The following is a 19492-nucleotide window of genomic DNA, read 5'->3' as shown; positions in this document are numbered from 1 at the left end:
TTGGCACTGTGCAGCACCAGGGGACCCATTGTGTTGGCACTGTAACTGAAGAATAGATATGGTTCTCCAAACTGGATCCAGCTTACAGGAGTGGTCACATATCCAGCTGCTGCTTCACAAGAGCATATGCAACTTGATGGGGTGCTAAAAGGAGGGCTACAACTGCATTAGCACTGGGAATAGGCCTAATCTGGTTCCTTCAGAAAAGAGTTCATCATTTAAACTATAATGCCAGACTCAGCTGGCAGGCAACTCAACTGGCAGGTGAAGGAGAGCTATCATAAACAATTTCTCAGAGGGTTTGTAAGCTGACATTTGCAGCAGAGCAGACCGAATTTACAAAATATTCCACATATATCTTTTAATGCAGGTAAGATCTCATGCTCTTCTTCAACTTGTAGAGGACAAGGCCAAGGGGTGTGTTGAGGAGATAAAATCAAGGCTTACAAAGTCATGAAAGTGATGTATAAGCGTAATGCAGAACTGTTGTTCACCAAAACTCTCAGCATTAGAAGAAGAGGGCTTTCAGTGAAACTAGCAGATCAGCTTGAAACAGATATAAGAAGATACCTTTCTACACAGCAGGTGAACTTTGGAAACATGTTTCCACAGAAGGCTGTAGAGGCTGACAGCATGAGCGGAATCAAACAAATCCATGGACAAGAAGGCTACAAATGTCTACTAAAATGAAGAGGCAGAAGTGTGCCCCCTAACATCTCTAATTAATAGACATGAATTTGGGGGTAGTAAAAGGGGAATGGAGCAAAGGAAATGCCCAGGCTCACTGACTTGCCCTATTGTCACTGCCAGGACTCGAACACTGAGCGAAGAGGACCACAGCTTCGACTGAAGACATTTCTTAGGTACATATGATCAGCAACTGAGCAGCACGAAGAGCTCCAGGTATGTCCCTGGGACAAAACACTTCCTCAAAGTACTCCAGCATCATTCAAGCAGTAACAGCGATGTGCTTAGTCCATCTTCCAGGGAAATCTGGAGGGCTTAACACATTCCCCCAAAGCATAAGGTCCAGTCTTAAGTCATGCAAAAAAGCATAGGACTCCTCTTGCCTATCACTTTTCTCTGTGCTACTAAAAACATACCATACATTATAAATGCTTCCATAAGTTTTGTTTCACACATTTTTGTGTGCCCAATGCATACAATGGTGCAATTCCAACGAAGCCTTACTCCCCTGCTAACTAACATATTTCTCTATCACTACAGTGGTGTGTTCAAACTTGGAAGGGGTAATTTGGGCTGCAGGATGGGACTTATCGTATTTTTCTATTACAAGACTCTCTAAAATGTACAAGAATCACTGGAGAAATTAAAATAGAACATTATTTCCACTCTTTGGTCTACATATGTTTGATTTGATTATCTACCACTATAGAGCTTTTTTTTTTTCTTACATAAAGAATATTGTTTTCCGTCAGTTATTCTTTTAGCTATTATGCAAAACCATCTCTGCTTATTCTGAGAATTCTGTGCTTTATTTTTATCAGCGTAACCCCAGAGTCTCTCCACTAAGATCCAGAGTGAGTTTACATTGCAATTAAGATAAAGAACCAGGATCAGTAGATCTTCTGCACTCTTTCCTTTCCCCCATTGTATAGTTTTCTCCCTTTTAAAAAAGCCTGGGATTTGCCTTGGTATTAACCCCCCCAGCTCAATCCAGCCCCTACGCACAAATCCCTGTGCGTGTGTACTCACGCTAGCCTAGCACCGCAGTTTTCGCCTTCCATATCTGCTCCTGGGACGTTGTCTGTGTTCACGGACTCGGTCTCACTCGTGGGCATGCTCACTGTAAGAGTGGAAGGGAAGAAAAGAAAGGGTTGGCCATTAGAATCCAAACACCTATTAGTCACATGTGGCAGTGAAGGAACTGGCTTAATCAAAAGATACTCAGCTGCAGCTCTTGAGTAATAAACACTTTGCTGAACAAGTCTGCTGTCTCCCTGCCCAGGACGGGCTGGGCAGGTGGAGCTTAAGAACTTATGCAGGTTACCCAAATGCTAAGGAAAGGGGAGGAAGCAGCTGCTCTCTTTCTTTGAGAGTCAGTTCCTGAAAATTTGGAAAATAAGAACCATTGAAAATTAGAGAACTTGGCAAAACCAACAAAGAAGCCTTTGTTTGACTCAGTGGAACACTTAAACTTTACTGGCACCAGTCAGATTCTCAGTCACTGCCCTCCCCAGCTTCTCTTGTGATAAGTGGAGCACAAATAAAAAGTACCAGATATACAGGTATTCAGACAAGTCTTCTGTTTATCCTGAAAGCAGGTACCACATAAATAATACTGGTTGCTCATCTGCCACATACTACCCATTAATGTGCTTCAAACTTAACACTTAGAAACTGAATAACAAAAGATTCATTGCGGAGGTTTTGTTTAGATACCCATAAACTAAGAACTGGGAAGAGTCTCCTAGGCTTTTATAGAAATGTCATGAAATAAATAAGCCAACAAACGAAAGCGACCTTAAGTCTGGACCTGTCTCCTGCTGATTCAAAGAGCTGTCAAAAATCAGGTGTTATCAAACCCTGAATATTTGCTCTTATATATATTACACAGCCCTCCACCCCTCATCCCCCAGTTCCCTTTCCACCAGTTGTTCCCAGGTTTCCTATACCTTGTGTGGTGAACTGAAACAACTCATCAATAAAAAACCTTTCCAATAGAGTAGGACAAGGATGACACTCCAATATATGTATCTTCTTTCTCACCCTGCTCCTTTTCAAATACACACAAAAATAAAATAAAATAAAATAAAATAAAATAAAATAAAATAAAATAAAATAAAATAAAATAAAATAAAATCTCATTCAAACTGAACAATAGAAGAGTTGGGCAGATCTCTCAGATGCCTGGCAGAACTTCAGAGCAAGACATGCAATAGCCGTTGGCTATATATCTCAGATGAGACTTGACAGCATGTACTATTAGCTGTTGGAGACTGCTTTTAATAGCTTCTCAGAATACATTATTCATTAATATGAGCATATCTATTTGTGTGTCCCTGGAGCCAAAGGAAACAATGGAGAATAAACAGGCTCTGCAGTTCAACTGGACAGGAGTCTAATAGGCCTTGCGATCAAGTCTTCTTTTAAAAGCTAGAAAGATATCAGGATCCTGCCAAAGAGGTCGTGCATTCCTGTGTTGGAAACATCACTGTAGAACTGGCTCTCCAAAACGTACTGTATTTCCTTTATCTAATCCCAACAATGCAAGAGTCTGTAAAGAGCCTCTTCGGAAATCAAAGGTTCTTGTACTATGTTGGGACCGTAAGAAGTAATGGTCTCCCTTGCACTCTCTACACAGCCATGAAATACTCTAATGGTGCTTGTTGCTTTACAAAGAGTAGATGTTTTAATTGTATAATCTGTTTGCAAAAACAAATTACGAAATCAACTAAATTCATATTTTACTGCATAAGAAAGAACAAGGTAAGAAAAAAACCCATACTTATGATTAACATTTCCTGTCTAAGCGCTTTAGGAGAAAAAATTGTATTTGACAAGTCATTTTCAAAGATGAGGTAAAGCACTTCCATGACATATTTGAGCTTGTTTGCAAATGGAAAACAATTCTGAAGACATTAGCAAGAAACTGATTTACGGAAGAGCTCATTATCTTGAGTGCATGAAGAGGACACTGCACAAGTAACAGAAAAAGCAAGGCATGCGCATGCATGAATATATAAAGACACATCATTATATGTAGGTAGGTATAGAGATAAACAAAACACACACAGTTACACACAGTGTGGACACAGAGTGCAGTGGAACATTACCATGGGTTTCTGTGGAGTGACTAAACCAAGCAAACTTCCCTTTCTTCTTATCAGGCAAGTCAGCTGGAGTGCTTCCTTTCACAGACAAGATGGTCAGTGTCAAGTACCAGGAACAAGACATCAACAGAGAACATGCAGCCAGTGATAGGCAAAAGAAAAACAAAAACAAAGAACTCAGCTTACACGTGACATCCACTTCTGTCTGAAAACTTCATCATATGAATTAAAAACACAGAACGAAAAGTATATGGAAGTACGGAATAACAGAGATCATCAGAGGACAATTCTACTTTCTGTTTTTGTTTTATATCTGAATATTTAGAATATTGAGTTGTTAATTAAAGTTATGGACCAAATGCTTTTCCCAGTCATATCAATAGCAAATATATTGGACTGTTTGATGTATTGAAATCAATGAGACTACGGCAATCACAATTTCTCCCTAAGTTATCCCCTGTCCTTCAGGGCCAGAATGAAGATCAGACTATTTTTGAATGAGATTTCCTGTGTTCTTTCCTGCTCCAATATAAACTGCTCCAATATAAAGAAATTATTCTAATACTGAAAGAACTGCTAATGGAAAGTTGTTGTTGTCATCATAGTTCTGTGCCTCTCCCCATCTATAGAGATGAACAACCTTCATCATGTATTCAGAGGTGCACTGTCTTAACCACACTAGGATATGTCTAAACTATGTCTCCTGATTTCCACCTGAGTTTATGTTTGGCATTTCCCCTGTGCTGTCCTTCTGCTGCATGGCTTGTCATGGCTTTAGATAATGCTGATCCTCTGCTTATTAGACACAGAGGTCCTCAGCCCCCACACATCTGAGGTGTATGCACAAAGCTGTCTTAGTGCTTCCTTTTCATTTCCCTAATCTTGCTGCTACTGCGCGCCTGGAAGACCAAATGAAAATGAGGGATGCAGGTGCAGTGGCACGTGGGCTGGAGGGATTCCTGCGGTTCCGGCTGTGAGCTCATTGTCATTCTTACTGTCATTTATTACACTGAGTGCATAATGCATTGTTATAAAATGTTAAGGACAGCAAAAAGTATTAAGATAGTATCAAGTGTAAGAGGAATCATGGGCTAGAAGTTAAAGATCAGGAGATTAGGACTGTATTTCCAAACATGCTATGCACTCAACAGGACAATCACTTGTTTTTCTTGATACCTCCCACAACCTTCAATATCAGGGGATAATCGCGTGCACTGATGCTGTGAGTTTCCTTCAGGCCAGCTAACAAATCCTAGAAACAGAAGATGCTGCAGAAAAGGTAGAGCTGAATATGAAAGGGAGCAGAGCAAATACTGCCCAGATGGCATTCTTATCTGCCTGCTCTCAGACACAGACCTTGCACTCCCATCCAGGCTTCAGTCTAGAAATAAGGCAGGCATTTTTTGCAGTCACAGTAATTAATTACTGGAACCATGTACCAAGAATCCGGGTGGCAAATCCACCACAGGAATGTTTTAATCAGGATGAGATGTTTTTCTAAATGGTGGGCTCTGGTCCAGACCAGAGTTATGTTTGGGACCACGCTATACAGACTATGCAGTCACAACTGCCACTTCCTCCTTGCCATTTGGGATACAGAGACAAAAGTGGGAATGGGATAAATGCCTTTCCCCTCCCACCTGGGCACAGTGCTGGAAATCTTGGTGCCTTGCCTCCTATCCCATGTGTGCTCAAGTGACTGATGCACTCTTAAAGAGTGGTTCCCTGTCAGCTTCAAAAACTCTGCTGCATGTATCCCAATCAGAGCTCCCGGCAGGGCTGACACTGTCACTGGGTGCGCTCCCACCTTCTGGCTCCCCTGCCTGGAAGCAGACCAGGGAATCTTTCATCTACCACGTACAGCACATTGGGAACCTGAACTGCAGCATGGCAAAACCAGGGCCTGATCCCCATGCACCAGGGCAGAACAGCCAAGCTTTGGTCAAGTCACTAAATACCTCTTCTGGAGATAGATAGGCGACCCTTTAGATGTAGAGAACAACTCAGCCCATGCCTCCTAAGTGTCAGTGACGGGCAGGTGACAGTAAAAGGCCCAGTGGGAAAATCTGCCACTCAGTCAGGCCCTGCCCCAGCAACATGCAGCAGGCAGGGCAGTGACTCAAACATGCGTCAGTCTGCTTTGACCAGGGCAGTACCAGGAACCGGCAACAGCAGCACAGATCCCTTACAAAATATTACGGGTTTGCCTAGTTTGCAATTTCTTTTGGGGGATTTATCCTTACTCACCACTTCCATGACTTACTCTGGTTGATAGAAATTCAAAGTGTTTGCACTTCTCAAATTTCTCCACAGTGTGGCTCATTTCTGAATACAGACTTTTCTCCCAGACTACTTAAATTCTGATTTCATATTACCTACATAGCATTCCTGCAACTACTAAAGCGACAACAAAAGCTATCTAGCATTTTCCCTAAAAATAAATTTGAGAAATGCTTCCTGTAATGTCAATCCTAGCTCTGAGGCCCAGCAGACAGAAGTAAGGGCAAACAGTCTGAATTCTGTGACTGGTTAGATAGCACCAATATACAAGACCCTTTGAGAGTCTGCCTTCCATGTCACTGGCATCAAGCATTGATACAAGGTCTACTCTTGTACTAACATCTGTCCCTCCTCCAACCAAATGCCCCATGGACATGCAAATAAATTATTAGACAGCAGGTTGCCAAGAGACAGACAACCACTCAAATAAAAAGCTGGCACAAATGAACACCCTTCTGCGTAGCCTTGAGACAATTTTTTCCTTCACAGACTTAGTGAATAATATTTGCTCCCATTTCAGATATATCACTACCACAGCTGCATCCTGCATTTATGATACTTTTGTCTTCATAACAGTGGAAGTTGCACAATTCAATTTTTCAAATTTATCCCCATTAATTATAATGTTGCCACACTAATTAGTTGCTGAATCTCACTCAACCACTGTGGTAGTTTAAGATCCAGAAAAGTAGCTGCACAAAGGGTGCCCACATAAGCAAATGTAGATAAAGCATTTACTTTTCAAAGATCTTAACAGGATACATGTTCCTAAAATCATAGAATCACAGAATGCTTAAGGTTGGAAGGGACCTCTAGAGGTCATCTAGTCCAACCCCCCTGCACGCGCAGGGTCACCTAGAGCACGTGGCACAGGACTGCATCCAAGCGGGTTTTGAAGATCTCCAGAGAAGGAGACTCCACAACCTCTCTGGGCAGCCTGTTCCAGTGCTCTGTCACCCTCACTGTTAAAAAATTTTTCCTTAAGTTCCTGTGGAACTTTTGATGCTTCAGTTTGTAGCCATTTCCTCTAGTTCTGTCGGTGGCCAGCACTGAAAAGAGGCCAGCCCCATCCTCCTCACTGCCTCCCTTGAGGTACTTATAGACACTGATTAGATCCCTTCTCAGCCTTCTCTTCTCCAGGCTGAACAGGCCCAGCTCCCTCAGCCTCTCCTCATAGGGCAGATGTTCCAGGCCCCTGATCATCCTTGTAGCCCTGTGCTGGACTCTCTCCAGCAGATGCCTTCTCATTAGTTGTAGAACTGTATATATCAGAGACTACTCACATCATCTGACTTCAAGCCTCTGATTTAGCTGTTTGAGTTAGGCTAGAGAGACAGATGATAGCTTCCTATCCCAAGTTTTCTGAAAGGCTTTCTGATGCCTCCATCAACTACATGGACAGCTGGGGCATTTAGCTTATGCTCTCAGGTCAGTTACCTGACTTGAAACAGTATGGCTACCCAACAGTGTGCTCGTTTGTACTAAAAAAAAAAAGGCCTATACTTGGTTTTCAGACTGAGAAGGGAGCAACACAGTTAATTGTTTCTTGCTGATGTGCTCACTTGGACTGTACATTCCAGTTTCTGCTGGTATTGAAGTATGGCAGGATATGGAGCTAAATCACTCATTTTGCCCCCATTGGTATTTGATGTCAGAAGGACTTGTTACTCTGCCACCATCTCACCTCACTGTGTCACCTTGGCCATATCACTGAACCTTTCTGGATGTGTTCATTTTCTCTGAAATGGGGATTATAATTCTGCACTCACCTTGCAAAACTCTGAGATCTGCAAATGAAACACATTACAGTAAGTGCTAAATACTATAGTTATTACTGATGCTAATGTTTCCCAAGTGAGATTCTGAAGAACTATAAAGCAAATCTAAAGAGCAAAGAAGTCGCATGAATTCTCCAGCTGGGATTTAAGATTTCTTTTTCTATCAAGCACTACAAGAATAAATTGCAGTATCCAGGCTGCTTCCTTTAACAGAATGTGCATCAAGTGAATGACTTTGTCTCCACTAAGAACTGTGCTTCCCGTGGTACCTCCCATGCCCATCATTTCATAAATGAGTTTATGGGCAGCTGTCAGAATATCAATCGACTTGTTTTTTTTTTCCTGTGGAGAGCTCTCATTTTAATTAATACATGAATATTGCCTAGCTTTTCTCTTCTCATTGCCTGTTTTGGAAATGCTGTACTCATTCATCTTATGCACTAATTTAAATAAGATACAGCTTTCATTCTACTAACACACATACAGAGCCTTGGTAAAAATCAGTATGTTCTTACATACAAGCAGCATGTGGAAGGCAAACTGTGCAGAAATAAGTGACTAGTTTTCTCTAGATTTCCTCCTGATTCTGGCAGGAAAATATATCAGCTATTACTGGGGAACTCTTTGGGGGTTTCTATTTTTAAAAGGAGTTTTGCATTAGGAAAGCTTCTGCAGAAGAAGAGAAAGGAGCAAGTGAATTATCTGTAGGATTTTGATGGTTACATATCTCCCAAAATTAGACAGACTGGATCAATGAATCCAGCACAATAAAAAAATCCAGAAAATGGTGAACATATGTGGAAAATGCCTATCAAAGGCTCAGAGGGCAATGTCCACACAGGAAGTATTATACACACACTATTACACAACATGCATGTGATATATACTCATTGCATAACCTCATTTACAGATATGTACAAATAACTGCAATTACAAGGAGAGGGCTTGATTCACGCTTTCACCACGTGCTGTCCACAGGATCTAGGGCAACAATAAAGAGCCAGGAAGTAGTTATTGGTTGCAGCCTCTTCCATCAAACAGAAATAGGCGCTAGGAAAAAAGACCTGGACACCAGAAAATCAGCAGCAAGGATGGAGTATCTATGTAGTGACAGAGCTTGTTACTGCAGTAAAACCAGGCTGGGCATTGGACTGAATCACAGAAGACTGATGCAATGCAGTTAAGAATCGAGCAGAAATAGAAAGCATAGTCAATACTGTGCTAGAGGTGGAGTACTGTATGTTAAACATTTCCTTTATGTTTAAATTGTAGATTTTTTTACAATAAAACTTAAAAGATGTATCTTCTGTATAAGAGGACTTCCTTTTACATGGCTACCTCCCCTTCCAGAGCCTCACTGTATGCACGTATACATCCTGTGATGTTGAAGGAACACAGCCATGGAGTAAGAGAACTTACACCATACACAGAGAGGAACAGTTGAGCCAAGCAGATCTGTTATTAGCACATGCAGATTACTGCACCCCTATGAATGCATTGCCTTGCCACCAAGTAATCTTTCTGGGACTTACTTTAGTCAAACTCCTCAGTTCTTTTAATCAGCATCCATGTTTCTTCTTTTCATAATAATATTGACAGTAATATGTAGAGCTCCATAAATATTTTTTCCTTTCAGCCAGTGAGTGGAGTGCACATTAAATGGAAGACCACAAAACTGATGCAATTAAACTTCTTGCCCTCCCTAGGGATTGCTGCGACAAGCCTTAAATGTATTCTGTTCTGTATTTGAAAGAAGTTAAAAATCTCTCCACTTCCCTGCAGAGGTATTTTTTGCTTAACCTGTGGTATCTCAAATGTCTCATAAGCACAGGATATGGGACTCTCACCCAAAAGCAGACTTTCCAGAAGGCAGCCAAACTCTGCTAAAAAAGGGCAAAACAAGCAGTCTCCTTGAGCAACTGCTTGTACTGCTGAGCTCACATGTGAGTGCACATTAGGAGCCCACTCAGTGCTCTGCAGAGTATTTGCCTACAATAGCTATGGAAGCAACTCGCTTAATCCATGTAGCTGAAGGAAGACAGGAGCAGCAGATGGGCTGGGTCACAGGGTGAGAGCGCTGCTACCACAACGAATCATGAAGGATGTCTCTCTTCTGAATATGGATCCTCCCATGGCACCAGGAACTGCTTTTCTAGTCTAATAAGTAAGTTGCTTGTGTTGTTCAATGGCATTGCCATTAGGAACTACTGCTGGGCCAAAGTTCAAGGCATTTATAGACTGGCACATGGTTTATAGCCCGAGTTTCTGGGCCTCTCTAATACTTTTAAGCAACACTTCCGGTTTACCACAGAGTTCTTATGGAATTCATTAAAAAAAAAAAAAGCTAAGAAAAGAAAGGTAAAGAAAAAAGGGAAAGTGAATCATTCTACAAGATTCCTTTGTATTCTTTATAGTTTTCATCACAGGAAGGTGGAACAAGCATCAATGTCATCAACTGTGCTCGAGTCCACCCTGCGTAATGGGTACAAGAAGCAAGAGGATGGCCTGTTTTCTGGACTCCTGTCTTGTGGTGCTCTGAGCAAAGCAGAAATCCCCAACTGAAAATCAGAAGGATTCTACTATTGCAGGCTGATCTGGCAGTGCCTTAGTAATGGGTGCCCAAGAGCTGCCAACACTGTGAGTAATATGCTGTGAAATGATACAAGAAAAGCCTGCTCATTAAAAAAGTGACCACCCAAAGACAGTATGATCAACATCTAAAAAAAAAAAAAAAACTCACTTTGATAATTTTTGTCCTTTAATAATCATGATGTTTCTCATATTTTGCTCACTAGCACTGTTATCAATGATAATAATTTGCACGTAAGCTTCAAGCACAAAAGTGTTTTTTTTAAGCAGGTTACATGTTTTCTTCAACTCCTGCACATGGGAGAACTTCTGCATATGCCCATCCACATAGATAATACATTTGGGTGGTGAATCAGTATCTCCGATGAACACTAACTGATGAGGATCCCTACTTCAGCAAAAACATCTTTGTTCTTCTGTGAATCTCTCCTCCCTGCAGAGTCCAGGAGAAGCAGAAAATTGCAGAAGCCAGTTGCAACTTGATATGCTTAGGTCATCAGAAACTCTCTGGGGAGCACTGTTCACCACTGAGACTGCTAAGCTTCCAAGTGACTGAGATGCAGCTCTAGTAGTTTTATGACATTCCTGCCTGTCACACGCCATTTCAAGGTGAGTGCCACCTGAAAACTCAGCAAGTGCTTTAAGGTTTGTGAGCATAAAAGGATACGTCAGGACAGCAGGGATCACACTTCTGTTTGGATGGTGCAGTGGGTGGGGAGGCAGACCCCAGCAGCTCACAACAAATACCCTTCTGGAGGGAACATGCTCAGCACAGGTAAAATTCCTGCCAAAGCCAGCTTCCTAGCTGTGTGTGTTCCCTCCAGAGAAGTGGCTTACATGGTCTGTTTGTGGTATACCACAGCTAGTATAGAGAAAGGAAACTATTCCCCTGGGGGCTGGCCTCTGTTAGTAGAACGTCACAAAAAAAGAAAAGTGAACGAGGCAGAATTGGCTGTACATTTTTAAAAGACTTCTCTGTCCTGTGGACAGAGCTTGCGTCAAATCTGAAGAAGCTGTGGGAACAACAACAGTGATTGAATATTTTAATCTGAAATGCCACTCTGCAAGTTGGAATACTAGTTTATGTTTCCTGCAAGTTGGAGGACTAAGTTTGGGAGTGACTTGCTCAAAATATTTCAGCATTAATATTATCAACGGAGAAAGAGCAGCAGGTCCCTCTCCATCTGAGCAGGCCTGCTGCGCATGCAGTCCCTGACAGAGATTAATCTCATCAAGTGCAGACATTTTCTAATATTCAAACAGAATGTGTGAGAAGCCTTCTGGATGATGCCTTCCTGGTGGCAAATGAGCAAGCAATTCAATTCACTGATCAACAGGCACAGTAGCACAAATGATAGGTATAGTTCATTCTTGAGTTATGTTCACGCTGAGCAGATTCTATCCTCTTGATCAGAAATGGAAATCACCTCTGCTGTTCTGAAATATGCACAAAGCTGTGTTTCTAAACCTTAGTCTGTTACATGTCTTCTGTGACTAGTAAATAAAATGCTTGCAATTGTGTGCTGCTCCTGCATGTGGTGTTCTTTCAGACACTTGCTAACATAATGACTAGTCTGATACTAGACACTATTATCACAATACCATGAGTCAGAAGCATGAGACATGCTAACGGGGCAGGCTGTATTACTGCGCAGCCAGGAGGTAAGTAAAGATTTCAAGTTAAAGGATTTTGCTCTTAAAGTCAGCTTGTCAAACATGTAATTAAAGCGTTTGCACCTCTTGAGTAGGACATCAAGAATAGGTCAATTACTCCAAGTCAAAGAGGGAGGCATTTTCTAGTGGCCTTGAAATAATAGATTTCTAATTTGCAAATACTTTTAGCATTCAGGAGAGCGAGGGACTGATAACAACAGCTTGAGTGTGGGCAGGTGTTATGCAAGCTTCCCTCACACAGATGTGTTAAGGCAACTCATTCGTGACCTGACATAGCCCCTGTTATTCTGCTTGTGGTTCTTCAAAGAGCTCGATAATACACTTGTATTTTGATCTGCACATCTGTGAGGATCCACGCAGCTTTGCCACTGCACCTCCGTTCCAGTGTTTAATCCCTCTGCTATTTCAGTGTATGGGTTTTAATACAGTTGGTAACATCCCCATCCCCTTTATTACTTATCCTAGGATCTCCTACAAACCTCTACAGTCAACTTAGAGGGACACCCCTGAATGCAGCCTGTCCTCAAGAGGATAACGAAAAGAGAGCTGCATCATTCTGTGGTCATGTAAAATGGAAATAGGGATGTAAGCACCAGTAAGAACATGCATAGGCCCTAAAGTTGAATTTAAATTTAGACCTGAAGTTCTGAAAGGCCAGTTCCCAAATCTGTTGATTTATCTGTACTGTCCAGCTAAATGAAGAGCTGCTGTAACCAGCAGGCAGACACAGTGACACAGCTATTTTCAGCTCAGTTCCTCAACTGGAAACGTTTTCCTCCTTCCTTCTCCCAACACCTCGCACAGTTTGCTGTTGCTTTTGAGGTAACTGGCATAGAGGAATCTGCATTTCTTCCCAGGAACAAATACAGCTGGAGATTTTTTATCTTATTAGCAGACTGTACTGAAGTGGATGGGAAGTTTCTCACCCAATAAACAGAACAGAGGGGTCACAGAGCGAAACAGTGACTGTGTCTCTGTTAGAGTCATGCCAATACTGGGATCCTCAAGCAAGCTGCTTCGCCTTCCCAGCAAAACACTGAAAAGGGCTGGAGGCCGTTCACAACCATCTATTCTTTTCAGCTGAGCCAACACTGGCTATCAGTTCAGTAGCATACACACAGTTCATCTGTGTAATGTCACCCAGACTCCTTGTCTTTAAACGCTGCCTCAGGAATATCAGAGCGTCGCAGCCCTCCCGTCCGCTACAGCTCATTGCACTGCTCCATTGCACTGCCATTACAGCAGCGGGGTCAGTCTTCAAACCCAACTTGAATTTAAAATAAAATACTATAATCTTTGCCTTCTTATGTGCTTGTTTGTGAATTTGGTTAACAAAATGATGGACTATTCATACTGTCCTGCAGTCCGGGGCAGGGAAGGTGGAGGATGCAACTCTTTCCCCCGGGGGAGTTCTGCTGATGCAGCCCTTGCCTCCCTGAGGCCGTCCTGGACTTCTTGGAGATTTTCCACTTTGGCCCTAGCTCCCACCTAGCTTTTGATAAGGGAGCAGGAATACTTGGTCTAGACATCAGTATTTATCTTCCTGCACATTAATCTTCAAGTTATAATATAAAATGCAGAAGGGAAAAAAAGACAGATAGGTTGGTCATGATGAATACACACTTACACTGAGGCAAAAAAATCCCTCATATTGGAACATTTTTTGTAACAGTTGTTCCCATCACATTCCTGTATTGACCAGGAATATTTCTAAGGCATTGAGTTTATGAGATCTGCATTGAAGTTCCTAATTGGACAAAGTTTTTTCCTACGGGTCTTTGGACAAACTACATTCAATCATCTCTACCAAGGCACTGGATGCCATTTCTTGATACCCCTTTTGATTTCCCTGCCTGGAGGATTCCCTTCCAGCTATCACAGCAGAAAGGTGCAAGTCTCAACTGTTACATTTATCTGTCAGTCTAAAATAAAGTTTTCAGGTACCATGAAGTGTTTAAGCAGGGGTATTAAATGACTATGTTTAGGCAGTTGAAGCCCATCTATGTTACCTATGCTTTAGTTTCCTCAATCGATAAATAAATAATAAATAAATAAATGGAATAATGCAGTCTTTTGCTTGTTGAGATTGCAAACTCTTAGAGCAAAGATGTCTTTTATCTGTGCACATACATATTTTTGTTTGTATATATACAGTGTCAGGCACACTGTGGCTTTGATCTCAGCTAACACTACTGTAATACAATACTCACCCCCAACACTTGTTCCTAACTGCAGACAAATGCTCCATGTCCCTCAGATATCACTTCTGAGCACCACTGCCTCTCTGCTGACAGTTCTTTATATCAGAACTTTATACCCCATTAGAAAGTCCTTAGCATTTTATCTGCTATCAGTCCTGTTTATCAATGCTTTCTTTCTTCTCAATGAAGAGACTTTTAAGACTAAATCTGCAATGATAATTCATTTTCAAATGTTGATCTCTGGTTATTCTCAATGACTTCAGCAGGAATTATGAATATACCACAGTTTTTAAAAACACTTTTTGAGTGTCCTTATAAAGATTTAAGAGCACTTAAGGTATATGACTTTGCTACATAGTCAGTTTAGAGTTTGTGGCTTTCCTCCCTATTTTTTTCTTTCAAGACCCTGATATTGAAAGCCTTCTACACCTCTCTATCCATGGGAAATAAAGTACATTCATCATGTCAGAAGGTATGGCAATAGCATTTTTCTCACAAACTATTTCCTTTACTGTCCTTTCTTAAGAATTAAAATCACAGAGTCACTGGGTAAGTATGGACAGCTTCATGAAGTACTTCCTAATGGGGCAGATGGAGATTAATTTATTTGCACAAAGGTGCCTTCCCCAACCATATAAACAACAGCCTCTCGCTGAAGTCTCACCTTCAAAGATACTTATCTATGACATATGACTAGAGAGGATTCCTACATCAACATAACTCTCTCTTCCAGCAGGCAAAACAGAGGTGTTATCTCATCAGACATACATTGCTACGGAAATAGCTTTTATAGTAGATAAACTTAATGCCCTATCAACATTAATGTCAGCTTCTATATGCTGTAGCCATGTTTTACTGCACTGGCAGTTCTCCATGTAATGTTGTTCCCATTCCAGGTTACCAGAGTAAGGGAATGGAGGAGCCTGAAGAACTGTGTGATGAATGACACAGGCTGGATCCTCAGCTGCTAGAGAGCAAAATGCATGTAGATCACCACCCAGCTGTTTCAGTCACACAGGCTCTTACTGGCAGAGCTTTTTACCAAGCACGAGCTATAGCAGCCTAGAAGTTATGTAGCTTTTGCTGGCTGTAAAGGGTAAGAAGAACTGAGACTGCAGGCAGAAATTAGCACAGGTTTTGAGTTTGCTCTCCTCACTGCCCTCTCTTCCTCCACACAACAGGAGCAGCAGTAGCAAAGCAGATTTTACAGACGCTCCTTGTAGAGCTTGTAGTGGCCCTTTCAGGGTAGTTAATTACTACAGAGCTGTCTATGTTCATGCACTCGAGAGGCTGCTTGTTGGAGTCACACACAAGTCTGAGTTTGGCCCACCTCTCCCAAATAAGTGATTTACTCTGCTCTGCTTTCTAAAAAATGCCCTTTTCCGCTTCACCAAGATGAGACCTTCTCATACAATGCTGGAACAAACACTTTGGAGCTATATGCTCTAACATCTGCCATAGCTTTGTGTCCTGAGGCCTTCCGACTACCAGGAGCCCCTAAGCTACTTCATGTCACTTGGTAGGATAGGATCTACCTACTCTTGGCAGTAACTTCACGAGGGAAAGGTGTGGAACGAAGTGTTCAGATGGTTGCTTGCATTTAGTTTTATGATCAAAGCTTCCTTTCAGCCAGAAAGGGAGAAGAAGAAACTAGGAAGTTGTGAAATTTATGTAATGACGATTCTAAATATTGCTCTTTGTTTAAAGCTCCGTTGTTAAATTATATTACTATTTAGAAGCAAACCTATTGATTACCTTGCACACAGTGAATCCTCCATACATTCAGAGGAACAAGAAAACTGTACCTATTGAAGTGATGAAGATGATTACAATGAATTTTCAAAGAAGGAAAATAGTTCAAAAACATCCTGAAAAAACTTGAAAATATTTCATTTGATACAATCTAAGGTTAAAATTCTGGTTTAGAAGGTAAAACGACTGGTGTTAGAGTCTATCTACCTGGGTTTTGACACTGAGGGGGAAGGTGGTCTTGAGAAAGACATTATACCTTTCTGTGCTTATTTCTCTAGATGAGACAAAGAACGTCTCCTGCATGTAAGAACAACACTAATTTCCTCCCTTTCCAAATATTAACTTGCATATATATTTTAAAGAATAGATGTTGGTGAAATATTTCTAAGCATAATTTGGAACTCAAGATTTCTGTTTTTACTTCATTGAGAAAACTCATTTTCTTCTTCTTTATAAGTAAAAGGGAGAGCAAGATGAGCAATCAAGTGGAAGGGTGCTACTGCTTCATGACTTTTTCAGTGTAGAGGGAAAAAGAAAGCAAGATGTAGAGACTCAGTAGGAAAAATCTCTCTTTTTTCCTTCCAATGAAGACAAAGTAAAATGCTGGCATCATAATCTTGTTGACATCAATGAAATGGGGCAAAACGGGAAACACTGCATTCAAAAAATATTTTTTTTGTCACTTCACAGACTTTTTAAAAGGCAAACACACTAAGCTGTTACCTACAGAGAGGAACACAATTGGCCCAGGTCCTCAGCTACCGCAGCTCCATAGAGGGACACTGCTTTCTCATTCTTTTGTTTTATCTGCGATTTTTCCCCTTTGGAATATACAAGCTCATCAGGGCCAAATCCCACATTTCCTTAAATAAAAGTATGAAAGTAAAATGCTAGTAAAGACAGTGGGTTAAGTTAATGACAGACACATCTCCTTTTTAGTCAGAGGAATTATGCACGGGGCAAACGTCACTATCATCTGGACTATTCGATCCTGTAAATATTTTCAGATCACAGATATCTCATGCTCTCACTTCCACAATACTGATGCTGAGGTGAGCACACAGCAGCCTCTGGCACACAGAGACCTCACACTGGGCATCATTCTCAAGACCTGACACTTGTACATCTTGTTATTGACCTCAGATGACAGAGATCAGGACCCAAGTCCTTACCTGGGCAAAATGCCTAGCACTTGCAACAGGATTTTGCCCAAGCACTGCAGGAGTGAATCAGCCAAATGTGAGAACCAATGTCCCCTTTCTAGGCTGCATGCTAATTACAGACTCCAGCTGGACATCTGCAGCACAAACCCATGTGGCATTTTGCAACCTGAGCCTCCCTGTGTCACAAAGCAAAGACAAAGCTGACTCATCATTTACTCTGACAAGCCTTTGAGCAACTGCCCTCCAACATGGATATTTGTATTAGGAGCAGCATAAGAGCGACTTCAAAAGATGAAAATGTACAGAAATGCTACCCTGACTGTTTGCTAGCACATGCATTGGGCCAAGGACGCAGCTGGGAATTGCTGTTGCTCCTACCCAAGCAAACCATATTTTGGAATTTGCAGCTGAGTATATGGATTTTTTTCTCTTGAAGAATTGGGTATGTACAGCGAACACCAGGAATGACTGCTTTTGTCCCTCTTTCTCCACATAAAAGGGAATAAATCTACCATCAGAGCTACTAAATTCCTTGTGAAAGACCTATCAGTGCCCTTGCAAAATGCTGACAATTGCTGGCACCGAAGCTCATCTTTTCTTAGTTACCAGATGATTATTTTCCACATCGGTGGGCAATAATACAAGTAGATGACACTGGGCTTTCTTCATCTATAGGTGAGCTTTTGACAGATAATAAATCATTTCATCATACTGGCTTTTATTTCCTTGTATTTATGCATGAAAAGCAGAATACAACCAGCTTGTATCATACCATTCTCAAATCACTAACTGGTTTTGGAGGAACTAAACTGATACAGGTTTCAATTTCCAGCCTGTGATTCTTACTGCTTTTGCTTAGATGACCTCAAAATTCATGCAAGTACTCTAGATTTTTTTTTTTTTTAACAAGAGCCAAAATCCTCAAAAATACCAAGCAGTACTCTCCTGTCAAGGATGGTCTGCCCATGTCCCTTTAAAAAAGTGGACTAATTCTGCACAGGATGAAACTAGAATCAAGGTGAGTTGAATTACTGACAACAGTTAAAAAAGAGACAAAAACACTGCCTTTTTGCTTGCAAAGTCTAAAAACATGAGTTTAAAAGGAAGTGATAGTCAAGGCTGAAGTTAATATAGACATCTTGTTTATATACTTTTTTTCCACATGGAGTCTTCCATGTTAATTCCCTAGCTGTGCAATTTCCCCATTGAATTTCGTCACAAAAACTGGGCCAACAGCTTTTTAGGTGATTCTCAAATGTTACCTTTTAACCAGGTCTCTGAAAATACTGTTACTTACTTCTGCCTCAAAAATATCCTACAGTACCATACCATTTTTCAGGCTGAAAGCTATTTCCTTGTCAGTACACTAAGCACATGATTCAGAAGCTGCAGAGCAAACTGACATGTGGAATTACTAAATGTAAAATTTTAACAAAGTTGGTGTTCCTTTATCTTGGTATCCCGATTAGATCTGCACACAAAACTCTCTCTAGTCAACTGTTTCAGACCAACTTTTCCAAATGATTGCATAAGATTTAATGACAACTTTCATTAAAGTCAATGGAATGTTTTTTTGCACATACCCTTACTGAAGTCTTAAGATGTAAAAGCTGACTTTCTAAAAAGTTGTCAAGACAACTGGTATTGGACAGACAAGTCCTAAAAACTTTTACTTGAACTTTTTAGAAAAAAGGTAGTCATTTTTTGATCATTGTTAGGTAATAGAGTCAAATTACTATTGGAGCTTTTGGGAATTAAAGCCTGTTTGGGTTAAAATCACTGAGGCTTTTACAATGCTCTCTTTTCCTGTTTGTCTTATATCTGGCCTGATATTCACAAGCACAAAGGATTCTCTGGAAGATGCAGATTTCCCAAAAGTTTCAAAGGTCCAAGAGAATCAATTTCTTCTAAAAAACTTTTACTTTTGCACCTGAAAACTTTCTCAAAATTGTTTTCTGCTGCAGATGTCAAGCCTTTAAAAACAGGGATTAAAGATCCTCCATTGTCCAGGATTAAGGCCCAGTCATGACAACAAGCTGCTGTTCACAAGAAACATTGATCACAAACCTAAGAGCCAAAATGTGCGGTCTGCCTAAAGGTTAGGTCAGTTGATTCATTGCAAACAGTGAACTCAGACATTAACAGACATTTCCAAAGATCACTAAGATCCTACAAAAGATGTTTGGAAAGTGAACATTGAACTTTGTTTCTTTTAAAGCAATTCATACTTCTACAAGTTTTAGAACCTGCTTGTATTACTA

The 19492-nt window shown here is 41.0% G+C and overlaps 1 protein-coding gene across 1 annotated transcript in view; it reads right to left on the bottom strand.

Moving 5' to 3' along the window:
* The window catches only part of CACNA1C (calcium voltage-gated channel subunit alpha1 C), a 427407-nt gene that overhangs the window by 112973 nt on the left and 294942 nt on the right, over nt 1-19492 (bottom strand). Inside the window, exon 10 of the mRNA XM_088521659.1 lies at nt 1717-1807. Coding sequence (XP_088377785.1) covers nt 1717-1807 — 91 coding nt within the window. The remainder of the gene's footprint in view (nt 1-1716; nt 1808-19492) is intronic.

This window comes from Tinamus guttatus, unplaced genomic scaffold (genome assembly GCF_059628265.1).
Source record: "Tinamus guttatus ecotype Peru unplaced genomic scaffold, ASM5962826v1 Tinamus_guttatus_pri_ptg000125l, whole genome shotgun sequence".
Classification (NCBI taxonomy): Eukaryota; Metazoa; Chordata; class Aves; order Tinamiformes; family Tinamidae; genus Tinamus; species Tinamus guttatus.
The sequence above is the reverse complement of the archived record's forward strand: the minus strand, read 5'-3'. Positions and strand labels throughout refer to the sequence as shown.